The sequence below is a fragment of the Zonotrichia leucophrys genome, chromosome 4 (assembly GCF_028769735.1).
Source record: "Zonotrichia leucophrys gambelii isolate GWCS_2022_RI chromosome 4, RI_Zleu_2.0, whole genome shotgun sequence".
NCBI lineage: Eukaryota > Metazoa > Chordata > Aves > Passeriformes > Passerellidae > Zonotrichia > Zonotrichia leucophrys.
This window is the reverse complement of record NC_088173.1, coordinates 934,670-961,395: the sequence shown is the minus strand read 5'-3', so window position 1 is coordinate 961,395 and position 26,726 is coordinate 934,670. Positions and strand designations below refer to the sequence as shown.

Below are 26,726 nucleotides of genomic sequence, written 5' to 3'. Positions count from 1 at the left end.
GGTTGCCTGAGCATTAGGCACCTGGCCAGGCACAGCATGGGCTGGCACCGCCAGGTTCTTGTAAGTGCAGCAGTTGGGACAGTGATGGGAGAAGGTTAATGTGGAAGTTTTTGGTGGCAGAGCTGGGTAGTGGGTGAGGAGCAGCTGCTGGGGATGCAGGGGGCAACAAGGGACAGTGACTGGCTGAAGAGGTTCTGCAAAAGGCTCTGCTGTGAGGAACACATCTTTCAAGAGTGGTTTCTTCTTGCTATGATAAACTATGTTGTTGGTGGGAATTCCTCCTGTGCGTTCCCTCCTGCCGTGACTGCCTTTTGTTTGGGCTGTAGTTAGCCAGGAGCTGCCTCAGGCTGGGGTATCACCCCAAGAAGAAACAGCTTCAGAGGAATCAGAAGGGATCTGAACAAAGTGTGGGAGATATGTGCCCTCAGGAGAGGACAAGAAGCTGTTTCTTGAGCCACAGGAAGCACTGTCCCAGGCAGGAGATCTCAGAGATATCATGAGGATCTTTACCTCCCAATTTTAGCATTGATGGGTTGTTTCAGTTGAACACACAGGCCATTAGTAAAGCCTTAACTTCATGTTTGTGCTTATTTGCCCTTTGGGCTGTAAGGAAAAAACAGCGAGATGTGCAGATAAAAGTTTTAGTGTCTTTGGCTGAAACTTCAAGTTTGGGACTGATGTAGGAGGTGGCAGGAGGGGCTCAGGTCAGGAAAGCAACAAGGCAAAGCCTGGTGGAGGAAAGGCACTTCTTCAGAAAGGACCTGAGGTCTGAAGGCACACTAGGTAAAGGACCAACAGGAGAATCCCTAAAAGTGATTTCTCTAAGCACTTTTATTCTGTGCACTTCTGCCCAGGCAACTCAACTTGATCCTGAACAATTTTTCTGGTTTTGAAAACTGCAACGAATCACAAGCAATTGCACATGTGCTTCTCTTGAAACACTCATGTAGCTGCATGTCTGATTATAATTACACTCCTGTGAAAATTTTTGGTGGACCCAAGGATTTAATCCCACAAGCCTCACTGATCACATCACTGTACGTGAGAATTTATGCTTGCAGGATTAAACGCTGCCTTCAGCAATGAAGCAATTAATTGTTATAAGCAGAAAACATGCAGGGGTGGGGGAAGAAGGGACAGGCTAAAACACACTGTGGGTGAAAGGAGATCTTTCACTGCTGTGGATACAGATCCCTGTCACTAGGGCTCATTGCTGGGCACTGCTGGCCCAGGCTCTGTGCTTACCAGGGAAGTGATGATTTACTCTGCTTGACCCAGACAGGGAAATAAAACCTGATTTTAATTCCAGCTGCATAGAGAGCGTGTGGGTGTGCCAGAAGTGCTTTCCCTGGAGAGGTCCTACAATTCTCTGGTTTGCAAATTTCCCAACAGTCAGAGAGTGCTGGGGCTGGGCATGGCTGCGGGCATGGGAGCAAACCCCTGCCTCAGCCAGGGGGTGACCACCCACCCGAGCCTGCCCTGAGCCAGACCAGCTGGGCACACCGTGCCAGTCAGTGAGGAAAAAGGGGAAGGGAGGTCTGACTGAGCTGAGGACTGAACAAAGAAATATAACTTTGTTCAGACATTGAGCTCTGAGTACTGCTGCATGGGAGGTCTTTCTGCTGAGGCTGCCCTGGAAGACCAGGGTGGTGTGTGAGTGCTTGGGGAAGGGATTGCACAGCCCAAAGAAGTGCCCCAGTTTCCTCCTGTGACCTCCACCAGCTCAGCTGCAGGATTCAGCACGCCTTCCTCTTACCTGGTGCTGTGTTCAAAGTCTTGCTCCTGTGGAAAGGAACTTATTGTGGAAAAGAGAAGTTATTTTCTTGGTTCCTCTCCTGAAAACCTTCAGGAGGCTTCACCAAGTCCCCAGGTACACAAAAAAAAACCACACAAAAAAAAGATGAGGTTTTGCAGAAGAGAACACCTTCTCCTGTTACTCTGGTGTGAATGTGGGGTTCAGAAATAAATCACCCTGAAGTCATCTGGTGATTGAGGAGGGCACCTGCTGATGGTGGATCTCATCCCTGGTGTAAATCAGAAAAAACCTGAGTTCACCTGTTGGTGGCATTATGCCCTCTTGCAAATTATCACTGTCCTATTGAAATCAGCTGAAGATCCAGATTGAACTCTTTATCCCTTCTCTCTTTCCTCCTCAATAGGAGCACAGTGAGGGAGTAAACGGAAAATATTGAAGGACTAAACTAGGATTTCCAAGAGGCAAGAAAAGCAGTTTGGAGGTGACACTCAGCCCTTTCTGCTGAGCAGAAGGTATTCTTTGCCTTCAATGGGATTCAGAGAATTGGCATTGGAAATTGCTGGAGCATCATTACACAGCTGCAGCATTACACAGCTGATGGTCTGAGGTCACAACCAAGAAAAGTTAGGTTTTTCCTCACTCACTTCATCTGAATATTTGGAGAAGGGGGAAACAATGAACTCCTGCACACCTGGGCTTTTCTTCCCATCTGTATATACCTGTGTTTCCAGAAATTTCTATGGCCCCCCTAGAAGTGTCAGGATGGAGCCAGAGCAACTCCACTTCCTGGGACATGAGCATGGGAATCTCTGATACCTTTTTTCCTGAGCAATTTGTTACAGAATTTGTCTCACCTGTGTTCAGTTTCGCTGCCAGAGCTGCCTTGGAGCTGGAGTGGGAAGCTCACCTGCAGGGGCAGCAGGAGGCAGCTGCTGTCCTGTGCTCTTGCGTGCCTGCTGACCTGCATGGGCTGTCTCCCTGGAAAACTTTGATGCCCACATTTGGATAAGTAGATCCCAGACATTCAGGGTGTTCTGCCAGAAGCCCCAGTGGTTTGGCAGATTTTCCAAGCTCATGCCCCTTCTTGCTTTCATTGATGTCCGTCCTAATTATTTTATATATACCGTTCCTTGCTGCATGAAAGAGTGTTCTGAGTGTGTGAGAAGGAGACTTTGTTGTCTCTTATTACTCACGTAATTAGGCAGTACTGGTAACCTTATGTAAAGGAATATGAAAATATTTGGGTTGCTTTTGGCCAAATGCCTTGCAAACTTCAGAGTCCCCTGAATTTAGATGAATTTCATGTTTTTCTGGGGTTGCTGGAATCTCTTGAGGAGTTTAGCAAGTTAGGTACCACAGGTCCCTTTAGGGCTTTCTGTCCCTTTGTTGTCATATATCAACCTCTTAAATAATGAATTAAGCCACGGCCATCAATAATGGCTGTGAAACATTCTCATAGTTAAAACATGGCCAGCCCACAAGCTTTAACAGTCAGCAGTGAAAATGTTTGTCACCAGCTCTGCGAACAGGGGAGCGTGTAAGTCTTAAACAGGAACGGCTCTGTAGGACTGAGGAAACAAATGGAAGGCTTGCTGTTTTATTAGCTCAACAAACTGCTTTTCACTCCTGTCCCTGTTTCCCTTCCTGCATAGCAATATATGCCCCATTCCCAAAACGCTCTTGTAAACAATGGGGAGGGAAGAGGGAAGCCTTTTGTGTGGCTTTTGCTAAGATTGCAAGTTGTGTGGGCAATGCAACTCAACAGAATTTCAATGAGATTTGCAAGCCTGTGTGCTTGTGCAAAGGGAAGTATTTCATAATGCCTATTCTCTCTTAATTGACTTATTTTTTTGCACACCGTAAGAAATTTTGTCTGGATGGATTTATTAATTCTGTAATTAAAACTTTGATGCAAACATGACATACTCCAGAAATTGTAAATTGCTCTGCTTAGTGCTCCAAAGGTCTTGTCTCTTTACATTAGGCAAAGTTCTGTTCTGAATTGTATATTATACATTGTTTTGTGGACCCCTTGAATTTTTTTTAGGTTGGCTTTTTTTAAAAAATTTTGAATCTTAGTCTATACCCTTTGGCTCTACATGTTACTGAAGGAGTTCAAGTTCCTGCTATCTGTCCTGTATCCTCATTCATTACTGATATCTTCACAAACATCACTTAATTTTAACAGTGAAGAGAAGTTTAGGTACCTCTTACAGCATCCAAATTGATGTTCATAGTGAGCAATTGAAACTGATACCTACTTTACATTATACAAAGAGTATGCCGGGCAAAGTGTGTGTGTGTGTAACAGTTTGAACTTAAGAAATGTAGCAGGGCTACAGTAAATTTATTCTGGCTGCTTCAGCACACTGTGAATGCAGCTTTCCATCCCACTGGCTGCAGAAGGACATAACCACATTCTCCCTGCACTGGATTCTGCTGTGCTGTAATTACTTATGAAAATCAATTTTGTGAATACCACTGTAGCAGCAGAACCAAGCCAGATAAACCTCTCTAGAAGAAGGGTGGTCCTTAGCAGTGGAGAATTTAGAAATGTTGGAGTAGGTGGCCATGGTCAGAGCAGGCATGTGGATTTCAGAGGGCTGAGAGTCAAAACTGAGATTCCCAGCACGATGGTGGCGACTCTTGGAAAATCCCTCGGGAAGGGGAGCCTGCAGAGTGGCTGTCCTGGATCTCGAGGGGCTTTGTTCTGACTTCATCTCCATCTACATTCCTGATGTGCTGGCAGTGGAGGGGCAGCTCCATGGGACCTGTTCTGGGAGGGAGGGCAGTGTTAATTTGCATCCTTTTGAAAGAGGGAACAAGCATTTCTAGTTCCACAGCGATGAACAGAGTCATGGAGCTTGAAATGTGGGATCTTTGGGGAGTTTCTTACAGAAGCCTGATGTGGGAACTCACTTTTCTTGGGAAGATTCTTAGGAGCGATGGGCAAATGGGCTCTGGGAATCTGGACATGGAGACTGCTCTCTGTTCCCTGCCCTGTTGCAGAGCAGCTCATGGTGCTTCATCCTCTCTCAGAAATCCCAGGCGTGAAGGACCACTGCCCAAAATGTTTGTGGCATAATGTGGGACCCCTACTCCTGCTCTACACAGAAGGAGGACTCAGAGAAACTGCAGTGGGCAGAGAGGTGAGGGGCCCAGGAAACCCCAGCAGCAATAACACAGGCACCACTGGTGCCCTTGGCATCAGCAGGGCCTTTTGTTTTGGTCTTGGCAAATGCCAGTGGTGCCATTCTCCTGGATGTGAGGGTGGAAAGGGGAGCTCTACAAAGTGGGATATGGGGTTGGGGTCCCTTGATCTCAGGACCAGAACCTCTGTGCCTTCTTATCCACACTGCTGCAGAGCACTGGGCAGAAATACTGCTTCCAGTCTTATAATGTGCTGCCCAAGCAAATGTAAAATATTTAATCTGGCATTGCCAAAGGGGTGCTTTATGACTTCTGCCAAATTACATTATATAAACATAATTAAAGGGTTAGCTTTGTTTGAATCTGTCATTCTAAGCAATAAAGATGTCAGATAATTTATTGTTGCATTTTGATACTCACCCTATTAAGCTAATAACTGTTTTTGTGTGTGCATGTATGTATATGAGAGCAGTGTTCATGGAGTTTGTCTTTTTGAAAGGTGGCTGAGTCTGAGGATGTTGCTGATGGAGTCCAGGAACATTCTCTGCTACAAAATCACCTTCCAGAGTTTGCTTTTGAGCCTGGATGCCTGCAGCTCCCAAAACTGCTTGGGAAGGCTGAGGGGAACAGGAATCTGTCCCTGTACATCAGTGGCAGCAAGAATCTGGTGAGGGGAGCAGGGAGATGCTGGCACCACTGCAGGGGCAGAGCTGGGATTGTGCTGGGTCAGCTGCATGCATTAGAGGTGGGATGCGAGCCCTGCAGCCAACAAGTGTCAAGCTGGGATAGGATTCAACAACCTGAAACATTAAAACCACAATATTTCACATGAAAAAAAAAATTTAATAAGCTCTTTCTCCTGCACTGTGGACCCTTCATGCCCAAGAGGTCTCTTTTTGCCTAGCAGCAGGTGCTCCACTGAGTATTCAGCATTTCAGCCAAGTCCTTGTTTTAGGAACAGAGGTGCAGCTACCTGGCTTATTGAAGATGGGGGGAGGATTTGGACACATGCCTGTGCTGCGGGCACCAAAGGAGCAGCCCTGGCACAGTATAGGATGGAACAGAGCAGAGGACATGTCCTTCCTTATCTGGGAGGGAGCTGGGATGGTTTTGGCTGATGGTGGCAGGAGCTCTGTACAATGGGGCTGACGTGCTGGGTACACACTCAGCTTCTGGAGCAAAACAACACTCTCCCTCCCCCTCTATTTTAAGACCTGTGTTACAACCACTAAATTGATAGAAAAACAAGCCCAAATCCTGTTGAGTACTAGGACAAATATTTTTAAGGTTATTTTAAGATTTATAAAAATATTAAACCAGAGAGTAAAACACACTTTATTAAACTGTCCTATTTACAGTCACGTACATGGACTTTCTGTTGGGATACAGAAAGTAAAGATGCCTCTAATTGCATTATCAGATTCTGAGAGAGTTTATAGATTAGCAGGTACAATTATCCTCCTGAAATCTGCTGTTGAGATAGGCTTTCCTTACAGTCAGCTTTCCTTGTGGCTGCTGCTGTGTGCACACACAGAGCTGTAACATGCTCTTTGTTCACCTCTCCAGAGCAGTGGGTTCACAGGGAGCTGAGTTTGTCAGTCATCCATCACTCCTATAGCATAAAGTGTCCTATTTAATACTGAGACATTGCTGCTGGATGCCTGAAGAGCACAGGCATACTAGGGGATTAAAAAAATAGTTCAATTAAAGACCAGGGCAAAAATAGTTTCATGGGTTTTCTGTTTCAAATTAAACTCTTAAAAGCCTCTTTCCCAAATTTCTTCCATTCAAGTTTTGGATCCAGTCCTAAATGCTGGGTCTGAAACCCCAAATTACACCACAGCTTGTGCCCACGTCAGTGGAGGGCTGGATCCAAATAGCAGAAATAACCACACTGAAATCCAGGGAAGCTTTGGGTCCCCTGCCCAGGTTCAGCAGAGCCCCTTTGCCTTGTGGATCCTCTCTGCCATGCCAGACCCCCATCTGCCTCCCCACAGCCCATCCACACAGGGCCAGCCTGGCTAAATATCATCTGTGGTGTAAATATAAAAGGACCTGTGTTAGCTGTGAGGCCTGGTAGGGGTTAAGTCTTTTATAAGTTCAATTAGGAAATTAAACTCGCTGGGAGACCTGCAATGCTTTCCAGTTTTTCTCCAAGTATCACAACAAACCTCCTCATTTTAGGCATGGTATCTAGGGGGGTATCTGGCTTTCTAATCTGGGGTTTGGTTTGGGCTCATCTCTACCCAAAATATTATTTTAACCACTCTTTGTATTTCATTTCCATACTTTTTCTTTGGTATGCTTTGAGAAAAGATTCTGCCAAAGACAGAAATGCTTTGAGCCTGAAAAACATTTTTTTGCTGTGTATATAGAAGGCAGTGTTTTGCTTGGCTTAGCTTGTGAAATACATGGCACAACCTGCATGAAATATTTGAGGCTGAGGAGACATGAGCAAGTCTTGAAAAAAGAAAAAAAAAGAAAAGAAAAAAGTGAATTTTCATTCAAGGGTCTCATTTGTTTAGAGCCACACCCAGACAGGAGGTGTGGAGCAGAGCAGGGAAGAAGAGTTGATTTATGAACTTGCAAAATGAAAATTATTATAAAGTTAAAAAAACCCAAAACAACCCTTCCATAAAGCTCAGACTCATGGCAAGGTTTCTACATATGTGAGAAGGATTTAAATTGTTAGCATTTGATAAAAATTCATGAGACTCCAGAAGTACCAGGGGTTGAGAGGAAAGCCCTGCCTCACATGCCCAGACTGTGGGGAAAGGGCTGCCAAATGCCCCTGTCCTCACTGGGGTGGGCTTTTCCTGCCAAGGGTGGCACTATGGGCTGCAAGACTAATGGGGAGTTATCAGAATTGTAGGGTAACTTAGGGGACCTGCTGGAAGGGATCTCTGGAGTTTTTCACTCTGACTTCTAGCTCCAAGCAGGATCAACACCAAGTCTGTAACTCCATGGGCTCCTCTGCCCTAGAAGTGTCCAAAAAAGGTGTGAGGAAGAAATGGCAGGAACAACTGAATCAGGCTCAATCTGCTCTTTAGTAGAGCTCAAAGCAGAGAAGAGCCTGGTTTGCCCCATTTCAGACTGGTTCTCCTTGGAGGCCACAGCATCAGGATGGGCTTGTGGGCAAAGCAGAGTTGTGGCCACTCGTGTGTCCCCATACCTGTTCCTCTATGGCGTGGTGCCCCAGGCTGCTTGACCATGTGTCTGGAATGTGTAAGCTTGATTTCCATTCATTGTCTCTGCCAGTGCTGAGATTTTGGCTACTGGAAGATGTTGTCATATATATCACAAGAGTTCTATTGTCATTACATTGCAAGGGTTCCATATTGCCAGTTTTGTACCTCCTTGATGTTTCTCACAGACAGCTCCTCCAGGCACTGACTCTTCCTTGTCCTCACAGCAGCCACTGACTCCAGTTCCCCCAACCAACCAATCCACTCTTTTATAACACTCTTCTGACTGGCTACAGCTGTGGCCTGTTAACATCAGGCTTGTTCCCAATCTCTGATAATTGGCTCAGCTGCAACTCCTTAATGGGGTAAGATTACTTGCTACACTGCCTTTATTTTCTTATATTGTATTTCCCTACAGGAAGAGGCTGTGATGGTGAGAACTACTGCAGGTGATGTGTTGTCATGCTGCCTGCCAGCCAAAAGTTGGGTTGGGCGAGGGCAGCTGGTCATTGTTTGTGGCCAAATATTCCCAGGGGCCTGTGATAACACACCAGAGCAAACCAAGGCAAAACTCCCACCTCTTAGATTTCCAAATCCCAGCCACAGCCCCATGGAGGTGTGAGATGTGGGCAGAGCAAAGCAGAGGAGGAGCTGGGGTTGCTGCAACACACAGCAGATGTAGGATATTATCTGGCTCCTCTACACTGCTCCTGCTGCAGCTGGTGGCCATTTGCACTCTTGTTTGCTTCTTGGTCATTGCTTAATGCCTTGCTGGCAGTTCTCCTGACATGCCTCCACCTGCAAGCGAGCAGCTTCTCCTGCAGCCCCTGGCAGAGTAAACTGTGTCCCAGTTGGGGAAGTTTCCCAGCGAGATGCTGAAGAGCATGGGAGAGAGAACCAGGACTTGGGGGACCAGCTGGTCCCTGGAACAACCTGCTCTCTCCATCCAGACACCTTTCCACTTGTCAGGAGAGCTTCTATTTATCCAAAGCAGATAAAATTGTTAGGAAGGTAATAAAATAGGCTGAGGTTCTGTGGGCAGCTTGTGGGATGCTGCTTGCTTGCTTTTAACATGGAGTAAGTTTTTCTTAGATTGGAAAGTGTCTTTTGAAGGTGCTCTGGGGTGCTGCACAGGGCAGTTTCTTTAGCTCAGGGGAAAGTTTCTGGATCTAAAGTGTGTGGGACAGATGGGATCAGCAAACTGAAAGCTGATGTTTAGGGAAGTTTGCAAAGCCAGTGGTGGCATGGGACATCCCATTGCAGTGACCTTAATGTTTACAGCATCACACAGGCTCCACACCAGCAGCTCAGTCAATGCCTTTTAATTCTTCTGGTTGCCTGCAAGGGTTTGATAGAAAAAAGTGGTGTTTTGGAGGCAGAAGAGAAGATTTATAGAATTCTAAATTAAAAAAACCCAGAACCTGACACTGGTCAGAGTTTCTTGACACCACCTTTCCTACCAGTCATCCATGCTGAGGCTGGAGCTACGGCCTGTCCTTCACAACATGCTGGTGTGTGGTCTTTAGCCTGTAATATTTCTGAAGAATTCCAAGACTGAATTTTCCTCTTCCAGTGTCCACAACTTTAGTGCAAAGAAAGGTTAGAAACTGCACTTCTAGCAGAGAGTGTTGGGGTCCAGATGATGTCCCCAGCTGTTCCTAGGTCTTCTCTGCTCAAACACATATTTTTCTGTCACTGGAGCAAATCTTGGTGGAGGCAGAGATGTTGCACAGGGATGAGTGAGAGTAAAACCTCCAAGAGGAGCTTGCAGGACAGGCTGATAGACAGGCTGTTTGTGCTGGTTTCTCCCAGCTGAAGCAACTCCTCCAATCTGACTATCAGCCCTTCAACTATCCAGCCCAATCCCTGTAGCTCATTTCTAGGTTGAGCTTTTATCCTAACTAACAGGAGAAAAAAAAGTCCTTTTGAATGGAAGAGGCATTCTCCTTGTTAGATTCTGAAAGTGAAGCACGTGCACATGGGCCTGGTGCTTTTGCAGGACTTTAGGACTTGCAGGACTCATTAAATCTGTTTAATTTGTCTGTATCAGTGTGCCCAATGCATGGCGGGCATCAACACACCAAAGCTTGGGCACCCTCCTGCAGGAAGACCTGGGCTTCAGGAAGGGGAAGAAGGGAAGTTGGAAACTGAAAGCCAGCCTCAGGGAGTGACAGTTTGACCTGCTTGAATGGGAGGATTTAAATAGCCCATTAGGGAGCTGGGGAAATGCAGGGCACTGGGAATATTTCTCTGTCTGCTCCGGGGTGCCCTGACCCACAGGGCAGCACTGACTTGGACACCCATTCATGGAGAAAATTTCCTAAACTTCAAGGTGGCCTAGAATCCACAAAAGTGTGAAATAGATTATAGAGAGTAGTGTAGGTGGATCACTTGGTGAGAAATTTAGGTTTTGGGATTTTTAGTGTGTTGTGGATGGAAGCAAGATGGGGGGCACAGGGTGTTGTCCTGAGTTTCTTCTTCATGCTGCTTCTTCCTTTTTCTTCTTCTTGGGTTTGGGTGGCATTTTGTAATTGGGCAGGAAAGTCTGCATTGTGGGATCTGTGGGATCAGTTATTGGGTTAAAAAAGAAAATAATCTAGGTGTCAGTTCTTAATTGGATAGTTTAGTCTTAAAAGCCCTTGTAACAAGAGATTGTTGGTAATTTTGTGCCTTCTAATGAAAAACTGCAGAACTCACAGTAGTGAAACTGTTTTACTGATAAGAAAAAATAAACACCTGAGTCTGAACATGAATTACTGTCTCAAGTGCCTTCAATTCAGACCCAGAGAAACCAATGACTAGTACCTCAGCAGCTGAGACCCCTACAGGGAGCAGGCAGGAGAAATTTGTTGGTTTTACGAAGTGAGTAGCCACTGTTTATAGAGCCATGCACAGGAGCTGCCAGGCCCAACAGAGGAAGGGCCCAGGGGATGTTTTTTGCTTAGGGGAGGGAAAATGCTGTGCAGCTGATCTCAGTGAGCTCAGCTGTGAGGGAAGGGCACTACACCATGGCAGTACAGTGGTCAAACATCCCCAAGGATGTGCCTGTAGATGGTGTTTCCATCTGGTGATGGGGATAGAAGGAGCAAGCCCTGTGCCCTGAGGGCTGGGACAGAGGAATGTGGCTGTCAGGGCACTGAAACACCCAGCAGAGCTCAAGTTATAGCAGAGGAAGAACCCTAAGAGATGTGAGGAAGGGAATTTAATAACTCCTGGTCCTGCACAGGGTGGTCAGTCCCCCTAATTCTGAGTGAACATTCTGTTGCCCAGCAACTATGAAGTTGCCAAGTAAACATTCCCAGAGGCTGGAGTAGCCACAGGGCCTCTCTCCAGGGCTGGAGTAGCCTCAGGGCTGCAGAGGCCAAGGAAGGTCTCAGGAAAGCAGAGGCCAGAGGCTCCCAGGCTCATTCCTGCCTGGTGCCTCCCACACTGAGCCACAGGGCTGAGGGGCAGCCCCTGAGCTGAGCTGGCAGAGAAGCCGTGCTGGCAGCACCTGGGCTCTGTTTCCTGCTGGTGGCTGGAGCAATGGAGACCTGGAGCAAAAAGGAGATGTCAGCCCTTTTCCTCAGGATGTGCAAGGCGAAACTCCCATCCTTCCTCAGGTGAGGGGGTTCTTCCTCCAGCCTGCATCCTCTTCTGCTGCCTCCTCCATCCCTCTGTCCCTCACCATGGGAAACCCCCCTGCCTTATGTCTATCACTTCTGCCTCCTCTTGTACCCCCTTGCCCAGCTCTGTTCCTCCCTGTAACACCCCCTTGCTCTGCCTTGGGATGCTGCTGGGGTGGGGAGGGGATGCTGTGCTGCCAGATGGGATCTGAGGTGGTGCTGGGGGACTCTGCCCCATCACCCTACCCGGGACACAGTCCAACATCCAGAGCAATCCAAGGATCCAAGCAATCCACCCTGCCAAGGAACTTGAGTCAGTGTGTAACCTCGAGGAAAACTCCTCCTGCAGGGAACTCAGAGTGACAGAGGAGGACTCCCAGTCTTCACTTATGCAGCTCTTAAGGAAAAAGAAAGAAGTCCGAGAGATGGAAAAGGTCATGACAGAGAAAGAAGAGGTGAGAAAGATGGGTGGGTACTGGTGCATGGCTGGGAGGTTTGTGGTTTTTTGGAGTTTTTGGGAGGCAGGTGGCAGATTTTGGGTGCAGGCTGCCATGTCACCCTCACTGTGGTGCTGCCAGGCCTTCAGGCAGAGGATGAAAGTCATTGCTGACCGCTGGAGAGACCTGCATGCCAGGAGGGCCCAGCTGAAAGCCCACGTGGAGAGATCTGGAAGTGCTGTGCAGGTAACACCAGATCCTTGAGCTGCACCACAACCCCTCCCCTCCCCTGGGGAAGAGGGTTTTGGGCTGCACTCCTGTTGAGAGGAACAGGACTGGCAAGGCACAAGGTTTTGTACCACGGATATGGGAAGGCCTGAGAAATCTTGGGTGGAAAAGAGCTTTTACTGTACCAGTGAGATCTCCTGCCAGCCCCAAATGTTCCCCAGGAAGGGTGTAAGCCTTGTCCCCACTGCTGACATCCAGATGTCTCCAGGGTGCAGATCCAAGCAGGTCTGAAAGTCAGTCTGCCATCCTGGGTACCGGTCTCCAGGACCAAAGGGTCAATGCAAGAGGGATGGCCCTGTGAAACAGGGAGAGGAAATGTTCACAGGGTGGTCCAGAGTTGGCCTCTCTTCCCTGAAGATATGTCCTACCATTGCTGGTGAGTAATCCAGCTCCATCTTACCCTGCTTTCCTTTCCCTCCCTCTGTATGTGCATGTGTGGGGCTGGGGGAAACCACCAGAAATGTGAACAGTTACAAATCCAGGCTCTGAAGATAGACAGAAAACAGAGAGAGGAGAACCTAAAAATGGATGCTGAGCTTTTGAGAGCCAAGATGGAACTGGAAACCCTCAGAAAAAGACATTGTAAACTCTGCAAAAAAGTGCAGAAGTACTCCATCTTCAAGAAATATCTGGAGGATGTGGTGGAGGTCTCACAGGTGAGTTTGGCCATAAGTGAGACAGATCACAGCCTTGGGGAGAGACTTAGATAAATGCCAAAACTAGAGACGGTAGGGTAAGTCCAGGACATTGGACACTTGCTCAAACTAGAGACCTCAGATGGGATGGAAAAACCAGACTGCAACCAAGGTGAGCCACAGGTAGCAGAGTTACAGTAGGAGAGTCAGAACAGCAAGTGGAAGATTGAGAAAAGCAAAGAAAAGCCATGAGAAGGGGGGAAAGCTTAAGGCTGAGGGAAATGGGGACACCCTTCTGTCACTGTTTAAGGTCAGATGAATTGTTTGGGAGAAAGGAAAAGTCGCCCAGAAAGTGTCCCCAGGCAGTTGCCAAAAAGCTGTGCTCTCTCTCGAGGATGTCAGGACATCACTCACATGCCAACCACCCCAGCTGAGGCCTCCCAAGTCCTGGGGATGTGACTCTGGACACTGCAGTTGCTCTTTGTGCTTTATCAGAGCACTGCTCACCTGGGAAAAGGTGCAGCACATCCCCTTGCTGTGGCAGTGACAGCTGTGGTGTGGCACAGTGGGAGCCCACCACACCCGGAATGCAGCAATGCCCAATGAACCAACTGGGAAGGACAGAATCCCAGAACAGTTAGGGCTGGGGAAGGTGGGAGATCTTTCAGGAGGGAGAGGCATTGGCCCAGGTAAAGGCAGGGTGCCAAATGACATGCGAGCTGCAAGCTGAGAGCGTCACTAACACCAGGAACCCTGTGCTGCAGTTTGAGGACATCTCAGAAGTCATTTCAGAGTATGTGTTGCTGGTGAGGACGCGGAAGGACCTTCTGCAGTCACAACAGGGGCACAAGCAGCTGACTGAGCAAGACAAGGTGTTCCTGGAGCAGTACAAAGCACGGAAGGAAGCTGAGATGCTTCAGTACCAAAATGAGCTGGGGCAGCTCAAACAACGTGTTTATCAGGCTCAAAGTGACATCCCCCTCTGGGTAAGGAATTGTGGGGTGGGCAGGGGGAGATCTCCAAGCCTGGCTCTGTCAAGTCTGGCTGATGGCTCACCCTGCAGCCATGGGGTCACAGCAGAGTCCAGTAACAGTCTCTGGTATCACGGACATATTTAATGACAAATCCTTTCATTAGGATCTTTTCTCCTGAGAAGCTGAGAAGCTTCAGCTTCACCATATTTTGCTGCTTTGGAATGTGATTTGGAGGATTTTTTACCCAGCATGTGAAATTGTTTTTACTTGAGGACCAATGACAGCCACCTGTGTTGAGGCTGTGAGCAGACACAAGATTTTATTATCATTCTTTTCTATTCCTTTCTAGCATTCTGATAAAATCCTCGCTCTATTCTTTTAGTGCAATTTTAACATATCCTTTTCATATAATATATATCATAAAATAATAAATCAGCCTTCTGAAACATGGAGTCAAGATTCTCATCTCTCTCCTTCTACTGGGACCCCTGTGAACACCACATTTGGTGACACTGAGTGAGGAACATTGCCACACTCTGGAATTGGAAGAGATCCCTAATTTCATCCCCCTCCATGGGGTTGGAGAAGGAAGAATGGCAGACCAGTCTGGATCATGGAACTTAGGGTCTTCAAGCCAGGGTCTCTGATGCTGAAGCATGACCTTTCTAGGGCATGTCCCCATGCTGCCTGTGACCTCTCCTTCCAGGAGGCTCGCTGGGCTGACATCCAGGACAGGACCTCCAAGAAAACCAGGAAGCTGTGGACTATCAAGCTGGCCATCCACAACCTCTTCCAGTCCGCCAACCTGCGGCTGCAAGCACAGGGGAGTGCGTTGGAGTGTACCAGCTGCATACAGCTCAGCATGGTAAAGCCAAGCCAGAAGGAGGAGCAGTAAGGAGCCTCCACTGCCCCAAGGGAGGGGAGAGTCCCCAGACCCTACAGACACCTTCCTTTTCCTGAGAGAGGGGCTCTCTCTCAGGCATGGCGCAGGGGCAGGGCACACCAGGCAAAGCTGACTCTTCTGAGGATGTAGGGGAGGGTCCTTGCCTGGCAGAAGGAGTGGCAACCAGGCAGGCTGAGGCAGAGGATGCAGACCAAGCCATGGCCAGCATTGGGTTTATTCACCCTTGCCCTGAATTCAAGCTCACCCACAAAAGTCCATTCTGGTGGTGCAGATCAAGCAAGGCAAATGCTTTTTTTGCTGCTCAGTTTGATAGGTGACATTTGCCATCTGATATATCCAACAACCCCCTCTGTGACTCCTGTTCCCATCCCTGCCCTGAGCTCTGCCATCTCTCTTTTCCACCCTAGATCCAGCAGTTTATCCAAGACCTTAAAGACTTCCAGCTCTATATCGAGATGCAGAAGCACCAGAGGGTTGCTACAGCTCTGAAGACAAAAGGGACCTGGCAGCATGACCTGTCCTGCCAGTGAAGGTTCAGTGGGTTGGGAAGGGAAAGAGGAGGGCAACAGAACCCTACAGATAACCTAGACTAAAAACAATAATAAAGAAGTCCCTTCATTTCCTGGGAGGATTGGACACATCAGAGCAACTCCATCCCACAGCTTCACCCCAGACACCATTGGGGGCCCTTCCTTAGAATTCTGGCTGTATGACACAGTGTTCCTGCAAAGCTGGCAAGATTGTGAGAGCAGGCTGGGACAGGAGTATGGTTTCAAACAGGGATCAGCACTAATGTGGGCATCCCACTCAACCTAAGCTCTTAGATATTTGAGAGACATGTCACAACGAGGTGGGGAGACTGTGCTTTCAGGAGAGCTGCAGAGAGTTCCCACCACCACACCCAGCACATCCATGGATGTGGACTTCTCTGCACAGCCTTGTGTTATGGACTAAAGCTCACCTTCCCCCTCAAGATCTTAGGGAAAGTGTGGGGAATGGACATAGGTGACAGATGAACTAGCCGAAGCTGCTCATCACGTGCGCCACCAAGATGAAAGCAACACAAGAGGACTAAAGTGGCTCTGGGGACACACTGTGGTGGTCAGTCAGGCTCCACATTCTTTTGGGGACAAACTTTTTATGCACCAAGGCCTCAGTGACATAAGCTTAGGGATTTTGAGGCAAGAGGCGATTGATCACATGCTCTTGCTCCCTGCTCTTCTGTCCTGAGCTGTGGGAAGAAGAGGAAATAAAACTCTCTGAGATGGGAAATGTGCAATGCAGAAATGCTGTGTGATGCTCAGCTGTCCCCAGGCTTTGGGTGGGATTTGGGAGGAGCAGGGCTGGAAATCGAGCATAGGAATGAGCTTTGAGGGCATGTCCCAAAACACCCACCACTCATTCAGAGAGATGTTTCCATCTTCCTCATCCTCAATGTGGTGACTTGTTCAGAGGGATGTTTCCACTTTCCTCATCCTCACTGTGGTGCAGTGTCCTTGCAATTGCTGGTTTTGTAAGGTGATAGCCTAAAGATAATTTGGAAGAATTAAAAATTGGAGTTCAAAAAGCAGTTCAAGTTCTTCAGCATAGTGAGCATGTGAGTGAGCATGAATCCCAAACTGGCTCTTTTTAGCCAGGCAGGTTCTGCCATCCACTCGGTTTGATCTTCCAAAAAAACAGGGTGTGAACTTCGATATTTCCACATTGTATGGCAAGAAATAACGTGTCTGTAACAGTTTTAATCCTGGGTATTACCTCTCCTCCAACCTTCAGAGATGTACTGATATACACACCCCGCCTTCCCGCATGCGGGTGGGTAATTAGGAAGAAAAAATTCTCTTTGTGTGTTGGTACATGTCCTTCTGAGCAATTCCAATTTCCATAGGGATCACATGTGGCTGAAATGCAGCTGTTGCTGCTATCCTATGTGCTTTGCAGTGCATTGTGCTCATAAATAAAAAGTGGGACAAATTTCAGCACCTAATCTTTTACAGAAGAGAACTAAATGGGGACTTCAGAGCCCTGTGCCAACACAGGAATTAATAACATGTTTGAATATTCTTACAGGAAATTTCAGAATGGTGTAAATTGAATATATTAGATTGAATGGTCATGTGGATTATTACCTTTGATTTTTTAAAAATGTATTTTCATGATAAAGGTTAAAGCCAAGAAATTAAAGCCTTTAGTTGACATCCTCCTAGCTGGGAATATGATTATTATGGAAATGTTTCCATTTTATAGTTATGCTTTTAAAATGAGGTTACAGAACTGTAGAACTTACCCCTCCGAAAATAATGTTTCTTTCACTATCCTCACATGAGCCTGGTCCAGTTGCCTGCATCTCCCCACATCACACTGCCATGAGCTAGGAAATAAAGCTGAAATCTAAGGCTGTTATAGAGAATCTTATTTCTTTGCTTTAATTTGGTGGTTTGGGATTTCTTTTGGGATTTCTTTTTTTTTTTTTTGGGTTTTTTTTTTGTTTTTTAATGAATTAATGAATGTCTCTTTTTAAATTAAAAAATTGAAGGAAAGAAAAGCCTTACACTTTCTTTCTTTCAGGTGAAGACCAACTGTTAACTGAGACAAGGCCTTTGTTTCTTCTTTAATTTCTAGTATAACTAAGGGGTTTTTTATATTAATTGGGCTACTAAGAGTGCTGGACACAGACTGGAACTGAAATCTGAGTGCATAACAGGAATCCGTGCAGTGGTTAAGGAGTATCAGGAAAAAAATATTCTTGGAATTATATTGAAATAATTCCAATGTATCTTCACTGGAATTAATGAGTTTATTTTGGATTCATTCTCTTGTAAGTAGGAGGTTGGCAGCAGCAGGGATAAGAAAGTGGCTTTCTCTGAAATAGGACAGAGAAAGAAAAGAATGCAATCTAGGAAATGACACAGCATTGGTCTCTTTAGAAAAACCTCTTTCTATAACTTTTTTGCCTTATTGTATATTTTGCAGAAGAAAAAATAGTAAAAATTAAATGGAATGACAGATGTGTGTGAGGGAGACAGGATTACTCCTGCTTAGAATTTGGTCTAAAATTTGAGAATTTTCATGTGATTATTCCTCAGGAAGGAAGATCTTTCTCATGGGGGCAGGCGGCCACTGGGACCCACTCTCCTTCCTCTTGCTGAGTGGCACTGGGCTGTGTACAAATTAAAGACCAACAGACCATGCTGCTCCCAGGCTGGCCTTGGGTCATTCCTTCATCAGGAGCTCAAACCCTGGTGTGCAGCAAATTCTCCACTGTTATGGGGAATTGCAGTGAGTGCAGCCCAGTCCCTGCCTGGGAGTAAATCAGGACAGATTCCCAGGATTACAGTAATTATGTGATGTTTATCTCATGTTACATCCTGGGCTTCAGGGCAGGATGGTCCCAGTGCCCTGCTACACCCGTACCTGTCCCAAAGGTCTGGCATTCCTGGGGGCCATGAGGCATTAGGGGTGAAACATCTCTTTTTGTGCCCCCCAACACCTGCAGCAATTGGATTAAAGGTGGAACACTGTGTCTGGGCTTGTCTTCTGCCAGGCTCTCACCTACCACAGTTCCTATAAAATGCTGGTTTTAAGTCCACAAATACAATGTACAGCCCAGTTTGATTCTTCTCCTCTACTCCTCTCAGCTGAGTTCCCACCTGGATCTCAGTGGGATCCAGCCCTGGCATCCCCCAACATAAGAAGGACATGGAGCTGTTGGAGCAAGTTCTAAAAGAGGTCACAAAGAGGCTCTAAGGGCTGGAGAACTTCTGCTATGGAGACAGGCTGAGAAGGCTGGGGTTGTTCAACCCAGAAAAGGCTCTGGGGAGATGTTACAGCACCTTCCATTACCTAAAGGATCTCCAGGAGGGCTGGAGAGGGGCTTTTGACAAGGCCACGGCATGATAGGACGAAGGAGAATGACAGAAAGCAGGTTTAGATTAGATTTTAAGAAGAAATTCTTTACTGTGAGGGTGGTGAGGCACTGGAATGGGTTGCCTAGAGAAGCTGTGGATGTCCCATCCCTGAAAGTGTTCAAGGCCAGGCTGGATGGAGCCTTGAGCAACCTGGTCTTGTGGAAGGTGTCCCTGCCCATATCTGGGGATTGGAATTAGATGATCTTTAAGGTCCCTTCCAACTCAAACTATTCTATGATTGTATGAAATTCAGTCCACTGTGGGCACAGCACATGGTGATGGGAATTGCAGTGTTCTTGGGCTTGCCTGTGAAGTATTTGAAAGATCAGAGTGTAGTAGAAAGCACAGTGCTGTAATTTTTGTTCAAGTGGCTTTAAAGGAAAAAAAGGAAGCACCCAATCAGATATCTGCTCTGAATTGAACTTGAACTAGATGGTTGTTGAAGGTCCCTTCCAACAGAAATAGTCTGTACTGTTCAAAACATCTAGGGTTTGATATTTTGTTGTTGAGATACATGTGTGATTAAAGCAGTGTGAAAAAATCAAGTCAATTTTAAGTCTTCTTTACTTGCTTTTAAGATGTGTGCAGTTCCAAATGCTGCCATTATTGTGGCACTATCACAGCTGAAGGTCACTTGTGGTCCTGAGTAGGTCCTTGAAAAATGGGAAGATAAAACGCCCAACCCTTCATCTGGCATTGAGTACTGGGTGAAGAAACTTCATTTGGAGGTCTCTGATGGCTGAGAGACATGCTTTGGATGAGCAATAGCTGCCTGTCAGTCGGGCAACACAGCTACTCAGAGGCAACCAGCAGCAAGAGTACTTGGTTGATGAGCCAGTTTGCACCAAGAGCTCCTTGTGAAGGGCAGAAAAAAGGCTGTGCCTCAGCTGAAGGGAAGGGGGAGCAGCTGGAAGCAATACTCAGCATAGAGACTGCATGAGGTGTTGGCTGGAGCAAGGCTGAGTGCATGTGGGCTGGATTTTGTGAATGTGGGTTTGCAAACAGATGGGGCCAGGCACCTGCTGGGAAGCTGCACATAGGGGGTAACTCCCTTGTGTTCAAAAGGTAGGGGAAAAGTGGGGGGAAACAAGTTAAATTGCTTGCAAAAAATCAACCCAGTGTTTATGTAACAGCCAATGGTTATTTTAAAGCCAGAGAGGGATGCCTGTATAGCAGAAAGTTGATGATGAGATAGAGTTAAATCTAAATATGTGTAAAGTCCTGGAGAGGAAAGGATAATCTTTCAAAGTGAGCATGTACAGCTGCTCACACTTATTCACTAACCCTTCCAAAATGTGTCCTGTGGGAATTCCCACACAAGACTGAGTGAATTGCAGATTCAGGAGGAAGCCACACTGCTGAATAACAGATGTTCAAGTCACCACTCACTCTCTGCCCCCTTGGATGGGGAGGCACTGCAGTCTTGCTCCACACCTGCCCTTCCCTCTCCACTCCCAATCCTCTCACTTGTGCCCTGCTCAATGCAGATGCTTTGATTCATTTTTCATTAATTCAAATGTGTGCACATAAAGTGCATGGTGAGGAAAGGAGGAGATTAGAAACACCTGGTGGGAGCTTCTGGGGAGAATTGCCTTAAAGATGGTGAACCCAGAGCATTTTTACCTTTGCCAGGTGTAGGTGATGGGCAAAGGGCTGAGGGTGGGGCTGGGGCTGTGCATCCCTGTTACACCCTCCATCTGGAGCAATCTTAGAGCTCTGGGGCTGTGCATCCCTGTTGCACCCTCCACCTGGAGCAATCTCAGAGATGTGAAGTGCTCCTGCTGCTGCCAGTGAAGGGTGGGGCAGGAGGCGTCTGGTGGACAAGGAGAGAGCAGCCCAGAAGATGTGCACAGGATAATTCCCTCAGGCAAGTGTGATGTGGATGTCTTTGGGAGTGCACCAGTAGGGTTGTGATAAACCAGAATTTACTTTTCTCCATGAACGTGGTACCTTGGGTAGATTTAACCAGCTCCCCTTCTCCCTCATTGCAGTTCATGTCACAAGATCTATCTGTTAAAATGTTAATATAAAGTATACAGCTGATCCATAGCATGTTGTATGTTCATGATGGTGCAGTTTTCCTCTCTGTGTGCACACCATGCCTCGATGTGCCTACACATCTGTTCAAGGCTCATGAATTCAGGCAAAGACAACTTTTATACAATGTCAGTCTGGTGGCTCTTGCTTTTCTAAACCATGCTACAGGAAGAGGACTTGAACACACAGGGTTTCAAAATTGAACCAAAATTCAATCACTTGTGTTTTATATCTAAACATGAGGGACCACAGGAACCTCTTGTCCTGGGGAAAGACTGATAAGAGACCAGACTCTGGCATTCTGCTAGGCCTAAGGGAACAGGAGCTGTAAATTAACATAACAAAGATGAAGTTGTATAATGGTTTTCATTCTAACTTGGGTTGCTATTTGTTACAATTTTCAGCTTTTGGGATGAAATTTTCTGGGCTTGTTTTCAAACTGGGAAAAAAACCCACACAAATGTGTGTAAACTTTTTAAAGCTAAATATTATTAAATAATCTCTGCATTTAATGAGAGATAGGAAACTTTTCTCCCATTATTTACTTCCTGTGATTCCTTCAATGAATGTTGATAGAGCAGACACAGCTGATTTTACACACTGAAGTGTGGGCCAGTTTATATCCATAGCCATAGCATGAGCTATTGCTGTTCTTTCTGGCCTTGTGAGTTTTTGAAGGTTTTATGTTATTATTTTGCTTTCAGGTCTGCAAAGATAGCAAGTTCCATGAGCCAAAACTCTGATTTGAGAATTGCATGAATTGCTCAGAATTTTTCAAATTGATATAATTTATATTAGAAAGACTAACACCAGGAATTTCTCACCCAATTTCCTTGTGCCTCCTCCTCCTTTGGATGCATCTCAGACAGGACCTGCTCTGTGGTGCCTCAGAGAGGGCTGGCAGCCCTGTGGCGCTGGTAAACTCAATTCTGTCAGCAGAACCCAATAGCTTCCTTTGTAACTACCAGTCAGTATGGAAGAAGAGACGCAGAACTGAATTTGCTTGCTGGGGTTGGAGATGATCTTTAAAGGCCCCTTCCAAACCAAATAATTTCTATGACCTATTCTGTGGCTGGTGAATTTGGGTCACATGGTGTAAAAAGTTGTATAATAGCCTGTGTCCCTGGGTGCATCAGAACTGGCATTAACTCACCTCCTGCTCTGGGGCTCAGCAAGGCACTGGTGTGTGTGTGTGCATTAAAATAAAATTAATGTCATTCTGCTGTACTAAAACAGATTTATGTCTGCATGAGGTATATTTTCTAATCTGTCAAATCCAGTCAAAATTAATTTCATGGGCTTATTGTATTCTTAGTGTCATAGTTTTAAACCAAATAAAGATGCTCAAATGGCAATGGTAAAAACAGCAAGAGCAGCCTTGAAAATCAGCTCTTTGTTGCTTATACCGAATTTATACACAGATCTTGACACTTGAGATGGTGGAATTTTCCAGTGATACGTAAAATTAGACCTTCATATTTGTTTTTATTTTCTATCTGCCATTCATTTTGTTTGCCTTGGTTAAGTTTCTAATTTTCCTTTTATACAGTCCCTGTACACTGGTTAAACATAATTGGTGGGAGCATTCTTGCTTGGTTTGTAGGAAGATGCTTTGCTGAGGGGCTCCTGCTTGGATCTCAGATTGCAAATAGTTACAACTGGAAACTTGAGATGTATTTTCCCTCTTGAAGTCAGGTCCACTAGCAAATATCACAGTCTAACTGTCATACCAGAGAGAGCCAGCCAGAGTGGCATGACTGCTCTATTTAATGGGTGAAAATGCAGGGTGGTAAACTGTATTCTGTCCTCTGCCAGTGGCAGTTTCAGACATTTCAACACCTCAGGTAACCCTCCTGTGCCTACTGGAGTGACACTGATTTGCCTCTCTGTGCTGTCACAAACCTCAATTAGTTCAGCTTTGCAAATCTTAGAATCCTCAGACTATTCAAAGAGTTGCTTCAGGACAGATCATGCTCCTGAACCACTATTTTGATCTTCAGAGCTTCTTTTGCTGTTGCCAGAGATACTTTTTTCATAAGCAGAAATTTTTTATCAGCTCAAAACTTTTTGCTCTTTTCTCAAGAAATGGATTCTTAACCCAAATGCTGTTAGCAAAGCCACTGACACTACAGGCACAACTCTGCTCCTGGGCTTAGAAAATCTGTTGGCTGAAGGAAATGAGCTTTGAGGAACAAAATGCTTGCTTTGGTTCTAATTATCCCATGTTCAAAGCCCAGAATTATTTCAGGAGTTCATTTGATTAATCTTTATAGATTAGGTAAACCTGATCTTGGTTCCAATTCATATTTACCTTATGGTGACTGGATATCCGGGATATTCCCAAGGGCTTGCACAATCCACTGTCTTTCCATTTAATTTGAGAGTGTTTTTTCTGGCTTGTGGTGTGCTTAGAAACTTGTCCTGTTTCCACTCTGAAAGTTGATGTTTGTGTAGTTCAAGTTTTTATATAGGTTGTACTGTCCATTCCTAAAAACAGCACATGAAGGTGTTTAATGGAAAACTAAAATATCATTGTTTGAGGTTATAACTGCCCTAATACTTTAGAGGACATGAACTGTTTTCATGACCCATTAAAACAAAAAAACACTTTTCCCATTAAAGCAGGCAAACCAAGGCAAATTCAGGGGAAAGGAAGACTTTTCCAGGCAAACCAGCCCTGGAAAGAGGTGAGCTGCAATTTCATTCTTAGGCAGGGTAATCCACCTCTCTGCTTCAGCAAGTGTCCACTGCTAGGGAAGCTGGGCTGTGTGGGGCAGCAGGGCCTTGCCTGGGTTCCAATACCAGCTGCAACACCAATGTTTTCTGCAGAACACAGGTTTTAATTCATAAATTGGCAGACTCTGGGCAGGGAGTGTGCACAGTCTGTGGAAATGAGCTCCTGGCAGTGCTAACAGGTCTGCACCCTCTCAGTGTGCCACGGGGGATTTGCTTTCCACAGCTGTCCCACCTTTCCCCTAGCAGCCATGGAAGTTATTTGGGACAAATAAATAGCTGGAAGAAAGAATGGGAGGTAGGGGATGTGGTCAACTGATGGAGAGATGCGAGTTTGTGCTGTGAAACACATCAAAAGTCATTCCTTGCAGGCAGCAGTACTGAGGAGTGCCTGACACGAGTATTCCCAAGGGATCTGTCCCAGAGAGTCCCAGGTTTCCTGGTTTCCAGGTTCTGTTTCAGCCACTCACCCCAGCTGGTACCTTGTGTCCCCAGCCTGGCCACAGCAGGAAGCAGATGCTTTTCCAGTCAGTTCCTAGAGCTGTTTGTAGAAGAATGGTGTCATATTTAAGTGCATTAAAGTGCTAAGGAGGTCACCTTGCCATGATAGGGGAGTGACTGTCACATCCATGTGGCACCAAGCTATTCTTGCCCAGCACAAGGTAGATTTTAGTATTTACTTGATGCTAGGGCATTGCCCTTATAAACCTGAAACCTGTATTGAGCCTGCTGAAGGGACAGAAGAGTGATCTCAATCCTCAGGCTTTAAATCACAACTTTAGTAGGAGATGTCCATAAAATATAATGAACATAGAGTCATAAGATTGGTCCAACACCGGACATTAGGCCTGTGGAAGAGAGAAACACCTGGGACATCTCTCCATAGGATGGTCTTTCAAGCCACTAAAATACAATTTATTGTCCAAAAAGTCCCCGTATGGCTGGAAGTTCCCAGGGGAAGAGAGACGAGATGCCAACAGCAGTGACACTGTGTGGGTCCTTCACCATGTCACCCCAGAGAGACAAAGTGTGGCCCAGACTGCACTACAGCACCAAAAACCCATTAAGATGGTTAGGGAATGAATGAACCAGCCAGCCAGGTCTCTACACGTGTAAAGGGGTGCAGCAACTATTGAAAAGGTGACTAAAGCCACAGGAATGAAAAAGCTGAATATGATGATGTGAGAAGCTCTGGGTAATGCAGGTCATGTAAAGTGTTTTCAGTGACTGCTTTAGCCAGGAAAGAGTTGCAGGTGAGGAAAGGCTTTGTCCATGTTTTCATCAGTTGGGAAAACAAATAGAGGTGAGGGAAGGGAATGAGGTGGAGACTAAAGGCAGAAAATGTGAGTGGGATGAGTAGCATGGCCTCATATAGCCCACAGCTCAGGTTGCAGGCCACATGCTTGGGGAGCGGCTGAGGGGACTCAGGAGGATGCAGAAAAGGGAACATCATGACCATGAGAGAGCTTTGGTTTTCCTCTCAGTGCAGGGAAAGAGAAGGAAAAACTCAGTAAAATGAAACAGTGGGGAATTCAAAACCCATGGAATTCAAAACCCATGCTGCTTTCATGCAGCATGAGCCTGGTGGGTCACAAATACATCCCCCTGCCCTCAGCCTGGCCCAACAAGTGTGGGATAAAGCACATCAGGGGCTGTGCTTAGAACACTGTTTGCTCATATTTTGTATTCCTTAATCCACCCATTCATTCATGAGCTGCCTTAAGGTGCTGCTAGAGTTAAATCCTGAAAAGGGTACACAAACAAACCCAGCCTGCAGAACCCTTCCTCGAAGGGCTGTGCAGCAAGCAAGCCCCAGGGAAAGCAGAGAGGAATGCAGCAATCAGAGCATAACTCACTCTGTTAGTGATTTTTTTGACTCTATCTCATGGAGAGTTTATTTTGGCAACTGTGGAGCATGAAAAAATCCCCAAGTATTCCAGTTGTGAGTGTTGTATATCTTTCCTGATCTGGAGAGGACTCCCTGGATGGGATAGGGCAGGGAGGCTGGCAATGGATGGAGTCCATGGATGGAAGGAAAATACTTTCCTGACAAAACCAAGGTAAAACTTCCTACCTTGACAGCAGACAGAAAATTGTATTTTCTAGTTGAATTAATGCTGGAGCAAGATTTGTGTAGAGCTTGGCAGGGGATGTGGAGCTATATGGAGTTCCAGAAAGGACAGAATTGTTTCTGCAGTCAGAGCATGTCAGAGATATCACTGCAAGACACTGTAGGGACACAAGGAGCAGATTTTTGTGCCTTGTGGTTTTCTGAGAGGCAGCAAGGAAAGGCATTTGTGGGCTGGGTGATAGTTGACAACAAATACCTACTCAGCTACCTAAGGTGGGAAAACCTGCTGAACCTGCAGCTCCCACCATACTTACGTGCTCATGGGGGACAAACACCAAACTCAGAAACAAACACAGCATCAAAATAATCCACCTCTTGCCTCTCTTTATTGATGTGCAAAGAATGGGCACCTTACAAAGGTCTTTTGATGAACTAATCCAAACGAACAGTCACTTACAGCATGTTCTTGCAAAAGCTTGTGGGACTGCTGTAAAACAACATTACCTGGTTTTCTCTTTTCATGTCCCTTTATGTGGCAAAGGAGTTGAGAGTGCGTCTGGACACAGACACACAGGAACATCAACCACAGGAACAAGGATGATGTAGCAGGAGGCATCTGACAGCCCTGTAGGTATCCCAGTGCATCTGTGTCCCTTGGGCAGGCAGGGCAGGCCAGGCCAGACCATCCTTTGGCACAGGGAACAAATGATGAACAAAGCCCAGATTGTTTCTTCATCTGGATTTGCACCTCTACACAGCAGCTACAAACCTGAATGTCTGCAAATTTGCATCCTACTGCTCTGCAACAGCAGAGTAAATTATATTTTCTACTCATCTGAGTGGCTGTTGAGGTCCTTGAGACTGATTAACCTTGATAGAGGAATAAAAGGTGGTGGATTGGATAGCACACTGTGGACAGGCTGCGTATGCTGTGAGTGGTTACATGTGAAGGGATAGAATGTAAGAAAATAATGCAGAAGGTAATCTCACCTCTGAGGAGTTGCAGCTGTACCAATCACGAAAGATTAGGAACAGACCTGCCCTTA

At 46.2% G+C, this 26,726-nt stretch overlaps 1 protein-coding gene across 1 annotated transcript; it reads left to right on the top strand.

Annotated features, from left to right (window-relative positions):
* Positions 1-11,616: 11,616 nt before the first annotated feature.
* LOC135447217 (coiled-coil domain-containing protein 42-like) lies at positions 11,617-15,464 on the top strand. Its single transcript, XM_064712133.1, has 7 exons — positions 11,617-11,693; positions 12,046-12,151; positions 12,275-12,379; positions 12,880-13,077; positions 13,821-14,042; positions 14,737-14,895; positions 15,342-15,464. The coding sequence occupies exons 1-7, from the start codon at positions 11,617-11,619 to the stop codon at positions 15,462-15,464; spliced, it is 990 nt and encodes a 329-aa protein (XP_064568203.1).
* Positions 15,465-26,726: the final 11,262 nt, after the last annotated feature.